The 6,225-nt window shown below is 35.3% G+C and overlaps 2 protein-coding genes across 2 annotated transcripts; both read right to left on the minus strand.

The window, feature by feature from the left end:
- Positions 1–799: 799 nt before the first annotated feature.
- LOC142615994 (uncharacterized) lies at positions 800–2,598 on the minus strand. The gene is made up of 3 exons (XM_075788889.1): positions 2,104–2,598; positions 1,721–1,839; positions 800–812 (listed from the first exon to the last, which is right to left on the minus strand). The coding sequence occupies exons 1-3, from the start codon at positions 2,596–2,598 to the stop codon at positions 800–802; spliced, it is 627 nt and encodes a 208-aa protein (XP_075645004.1).
- A 2,745-nt stretch (positions 2,599–5,343) lies between these two features.
- LOC142615995 (uncharacterized) lies at positions 5,344–6,225 on the minus strand. The gene has a single exon (XM_075788891.1). The coding sequence runs from the start codon at positions 6,223–6,225 to the stop codon at positions 5,344–5,346; it is 882 nt and encodes a 293-aa protein (XP_075645006.1).

A 6,225-nucleotide genomic window follows, 5' to 3' on the forward strand; every position in this document is an offset into this window, starting at 1 on the left:
CACCCCCCTTTATTTCCCCTTACAGATACATTAGAGGGATTATTGGAGTAGAGATTACTGTGAGTCAACAGTTACGAAGTATTTGTGGGACTGAATATTTTTATTTTTATTTTTATGGTATTAAACATTGTACTGGAGAATTATTTTGAGGATGTTTTTAATTTTTGGTGGATTTAGAGCTCTGACATTTGTGATGAAATTTTAAGGTTGCTGGATTCTTTTATTTAATATTTTTATGGATTTTTCAGATTAAATAGAATTTTATTGCTTATGATTTTGGGGTGTTACAATATTAGCTTTCATAACCTTGAGCAGCCTCATTATTTATTAGGTCCAGTTTTGGGATTTAATTTTCAAGCATGGAGACAAGCATTACCCAGGTTCAAACAATGTTAACAATCTGGGTACCCTTACATGTAAATTGAAACTAAGTTGAACCTATAGTTTGGGTCCTTAAACTTTCCTAGGCAGGCATCAAAGTTAAGTTCAGCTTATTCACCCCATAATTCACACCAATTTAACAAGGTGTGATGAGAAGTAACCATTAAGATAATATTATACAGATAGTTCTATTAGGTTCTAAATATTTAGGATTAATTGTTTAGATTCTAAATTTATGTATGTTGTCAAACTGAGAACAAAAACATGTCTAGATTAGGTATTAGACATTGCTCAAAAATGCTCAAGTTAAGAATCAAGAGCTGTCAAGCTGCAGAAATAAGAAGTAAGTTACTGCGAAGCTCGACAAATCAAATAAAAAGCTTGATCAATAAAAAATTGCAGCTTTGCAGAATTTTAATCAAGCATAAAGCCTGCAAAAACGTTTAGGGTTTGAGTTAAACACTACTTGATATAAAAGGAAAACTCTAACTACGTTTTATAAGTTCTTGAAAGTTTTGTGAGTTACTCCAGTGAGATTTGTGTGGTTTTTGTAGCCTTTTAACTTAACAAGTATCTACCAAAACGAGATCTACAATCAAGAGCTAGTGGAAACAAGTTACTACATAAAGATCTACTACTAATGGTAATCTAAAACCTTTGAGTGGGGTCTCAAAGTCACAAATGTGGGTGTTTGTGTTCAGCAAATTCAGATACAAGAGTTCATGGAGTTGGAGCTGCATGTGGTTGTGTGAGTAAGTACTACAAAAGGTAGCTTTAGATTTTAGGAAGAAAATCTATTGTAAAACTTTCATTCTATCATAGTGAATTTTTTTACCTTGAAAATAGTTAGGTTAAATCTTCCCCAAGTTTTTTACCTTGAAATTATTGGTTTTATTGGTAATATGATTGCATGAGTTTAACCTAGTCCTAGATCTGATAAATCAACCTAAATAACCTTTTGGTTAATTAATTAGGTTAAACAATTTAAGTTTCCAAGGATCTAAACAAAAAAAGAAATTCCCTTTGCCAAGAAATTATAATCGTAGGTGATTTTGGAGAACCTAAATACAGTTCAGACATGGTTGATCATTATTTTCATTTGTTCAGTATTGGATTAATTTATAGATGCAGGTATATAGCCATTTTTTTTAAATGGTAAAAGTAAAAGCTCCTAAAAGAAACTAGTGAAGCAGACTTGTATAAAAGAGTATATTGATTTTGAATCAGAAGATAATTCCATACGTATCACTTTCATGTACAAGTATAACTAGAGAATCTATAGGTCTCTCCTTTTTTTTTTTTTTTTTTTCTCCTGTTAGTGAAAAGCAAAAATAGAAACCATGATACTGAATCATGATCTTCTGGATTAGCGATTGATGATGTGAGGAGGGAAACTCTGGTTTTGAGTAGGCACCTAAGGTGGTTCTCAATCCCTTCTTCAAGGTCTTGAATGCTTGTCTCCAATTTTCCCAACCAGTTTTATACACTCTCCACATTCGTCAAGCAATCGGATTTGCTTTTCTTGTGACCGATGAGTGACTGCAATGCGGCGTCTACCTTTTCAAGTTCATTACCATTTTTTTCTTCACCCTTGGATGCTACTCTTTTAGGATGCACCAGCTTGGAGACCAAAGATCAGTTGCTCAAATTTGATTGCAGCCTTTTTCCGGCTATAAAGGTTAACATGGATTCAAGGACAGCCGAGTTGACTGTTTCTACTACTCTCAATGTGCTAATGATCGCCTGAGTCTCATGGTTTTTGTCAATGGAATTACTTTCCATGCCTTTTAGGGCCTTCTGGACTGCCTTTATGACCTCCTTTCTTGTGGTAAAGTATTTCCCAACCTCCATAGCTAGCCTTGTTTCACCTCCTTGTCTTCTGCGCATAGTTGATTGAAGTTCATGTATGCCTGTCTTCATTTCCAACAAGGCATCCTTAGCAATGCTACAAACATCCAACAGCCTGAGAGATCCATCCAACAGCTGATCAAACCATTTCCTATGATGGTCTTGGATGAATGCTTGTTGAGTTAGGGGTAATAGAAGCAACTTATCAACGCAATCATGCAAGTCCTGAAGGTCACTTAGTTTGTGGCATATTGATGATGATGAGGTAGCTTCAGAATTCTTCAGTCTGCATAAATGCTCATCTATTTGTGGAATAAGTGGGTGTGGCTCCGAGGGAAAGCTGTTAGAGCGAGCATGGTGGGTGGCCATGTTTTCTTCCTCAGGATAGAGAATGTGTAGAGTTGAACGTACAAGTAATTCTGGCTATCTTCCCTGCATCTGCTGACTATTAATTATGGGGTCATGAAGACATGAGGAATCTCTACTTCTCAAGATATTCACCAGGGGTGACAAAATTGCTGTTTGAATCTAAAAACAACCGAGACAATGTTGATACTTGTCTCCCCACTTCCAACCTCCAACCTCCAACTAGCTCTCCAACTCATTGCTCAATTATTCTGAATTGTGAAATGACAAAGAATCTTTACAGAAGGTACTGCCAGTAGCACACAAGGATCATTGACTCAATACCATCCGCTCTATAACGAGGAAAGACAAGGCAACGGCCATTCTCAGTCGTGTGTGTTATGTAATTTCTTTTTCTCTGTCAGAAAATAATTGCACGTGGCTGATCTGCCGGTGGAGAGAAAACAATTTAACATGCTCATGTGGTTCTGTTCAGGTGATTTCATTTGTTAGATAGTATGACTATGATTAATTTTGGATATTTCATCTTTCTAAATCTTATTGAAAGAATTTTAAAAGAAAAAAACATCTAATTATTAAGATATATGACTTTTTGCCTCTGATGTAAATTACAATGCATTTGCATGGTTTGCCCAGCATATGATCGTGTCCATCTAGGAGTAGTTTAGCTAGTTTTTTGCTGAAACTTTTTTGCTAAAAGTGTGCTAAATTATATTTGTACCTTAAAAAAATTTAAAAATGTGAGAAAAAATAGAAAAAAGTGAAGTTTTAAAAAGTTGTAAATAAAAGCTAAAAGCTAAAAAATGAGCTTATAAGCTGATACCAAATACACTCATGTCATTTTCTTTTATCTGTCTTTTCTTTTTGGATGAATAAGATTTTATTCAACAAAGAGTGAAGATTTTGTAAAAACAAATTACGCTGGCAGCCTAGCTGTAGGCTAAAGAATATACCAGCTCTTGCTGACCAGACTAATAAATTAGCATGAAGAATTATGAAATTAGACATTCTAGTTATGCTTGGGGTGAATTAATTATGCATATCTGTAATTAAAAGTTCAGATATATGACCCCTTTTTGACTTAGTTTTCACAAGTTCTGGCTAGTATGAGCACCTTTCATATCAACCAGTTCTTGGATTTAAAAAACATAAAAACCTTTAGTTCAAACACCTTGAAAGTGACTGCTTCAAACTATGTAAAAAATCATCAGAAACAACTTTGAAGGTGGCGAAATTCACCTCTAAAGATCACAAAATTGTTTTAGAAGACATTGTGGAAGAAAGTCAAGACATCAGCTCAAGAATTACTAGGGGCGACTTTTATAAGATAAGTTAAAGTGATACATCTGGAATCACCCCTAATTTTCAACAACATAAACTAGTATGATGCCTTGCTATCTGCAAGTGTGTACCACTTTGACAGACAAGAGGTTCAAGCCATTGGTGCAAACTTTCATTCTCACTGTTCTTTAATGCAACATTTTACATCAATAATGAACATGTGGTGAAGCTTCTTATTTTGGACCTTTCTGGTAGTCTCACAAGTCAGCCTTGCTTATATTATTATTTCTTTTTTTTGAAAAGGTCAGCATTGCTTATATTAATGTCCTGCTATTTCTGTTTTATTATCTGATTGAGCACATAAGTACTATAAAAATTTTCATATGTTGTTCTACATAGTATTGTTTATTTAATTTGTACCTTTACAAAGATAAGGACGCAGTTTCTGAAGGCCTTCATCATTTACTTTCTGTTTCTCCTTTGTCTGCACTGCCACTACAATATTAATTAAGACTTCAATATAGAACAATGGGAACAAAAAAAAAAAAAAACGTGGCCAATTTTAATTAGTTTGTTGAAGATTCATAATTGACCTCAAAATTTTGGGAGTAGCTTGGTTGTTGCTGTTGTTGCATGTTAATGTGGTCTGTCAAATTGTGATGAGTGTTGTGCCAGGATCTGGCAAGAGATGCGAATATGGTGTCTATAATGCAGGAACATGGCTTATGCATACTAATAAAAAAACTTAAAAAATCTGTCTTGCTACCATGTGAATCTTATTAATTATGAATCAATCTTCAATTATCTCCTTTGAGACAATTGGAATCTTGACAGCTCTTGTATCAATTTAAATGCATAAAATCCTCATGTGGCACATTTGACTCAGAGAACTGACTCAGTTTTCATTAGTTTACGCCACAAATTGTCCTCACTCTCAAATGATTCATTTTTCGGGTCTAACTCTTTTGACCTGCTGAGTCAGCTTGAATTTGGGTCATACCTTGCTGATATCAGATTTAAAGTGTAATCTAAAATCAACTTGAATCCGTGGATTGATAAAATTTTCACATGATTGAGATTCCAATCACATTATTTGTCTCATAATTTCTACCTTTTGACAAGTGTAGCTAATTGACTAATGGGATCATTTGATGTAGATATCCTTTTCATATTTTCTCAGTTTTTTCGATAGATGATTTTATGCAAGATACCTATCACTTTGGAGAATCAGAAAATGCACATTATAGAGATTTTATATCCATGCTTCGCAATCAAAAATAAATAGTGAGGAAGATATTAAAGAAGTAGTGTAGCAAAGAAAATTTCTCTGAAAGAGTATATTTAGTTTGAATCTGAATAGACAATACACATATCAATGTACAAGTGTGGATAACTACATCTTTTCCTTCTTTTTTATAATTAATAACAAAAATAGATGTTCATGATACTGCATCATGATCATTCTGTCTAGTGGTTGAAGATGTTGAGAAGTGAAACTCTGGTTCTGATTAGGCGCCTGAAAAGGCTCTCAAGTCCTTCTTCAAGATCTTGAACAATCGGTTCCAATTGCCCCAGCGAGTACTGGACATTCTCAACATGCACATTGTAATCAGATTTGCTACTTGTCTGACCAGTGATAGAGTTCAATGCAGCATCCACCTTTTCTAGTTCAGATTTATCTGTTTCTTCATTCTCACATGCTACTCTTTTGGGGTGCACCAACTTGAACACCAAGGACCAGTTGCTTGATTTTGATCGCGACCTTGGGCCGACTACGTAGGACAACAAGGATTCAAACACATCAAGGGTGGCTGCTTCTATTTCTCTCAATGTGCTAACCATGACTAGATTCTCATGGTTCTTTTCAGAACACTTTCTTTCCATACCCTTTAAGGCCTTCTGGGCTGCCTTCTTAACAACCTTCCTAGACATCAAATATTTCTGAACCTCCCTTTCAAGCTCCATATCTCCTCCTCGTCTTCTACGAATAATTGATTGAAGTTCACGTGCACACTCTTTTGTATGTATTAAGGCATCCTTGGCCGCGGTACAAACATCCAAGAGCCTGAGTGATCCATCCAAAAGCTCTTCTACCCATTTGTCATTGTGCTCTTGCACAATGGCTTGCTGAGTTAGTGGCAACTGAAGCAACTTTTCAACACATTCATGCATATCCTGAAGGCAACTTAGTTTGCTGCTTAAGGATGATGATGTTGAAGAGGAAGCATCAGAAGCACCTAATCTGCACAAGTGCTCATTGCATTGTACAATGAGAGGGTGTGGTTTGGAGGGTAAGCTAATAGAACGAGCTTGGTAATTGGATTTTTGGTTTAAAGGAGAGGAAGCCAT

Source organism: Castanea sativa, chromosome 11, assembly GCF_040712315.1.
Source record: "Castanea sativa cultivar Marrone di Chiusa Pesio chromosome 11, ASM4071231v1".
NCBI classification, from domain to species: domain Eukaryota; kingdom Viridiplantae; phylum Streptophyta; class Magnoliopsida; order Fagales; family Fagaceae; genus Castanea; species Castanea sativa.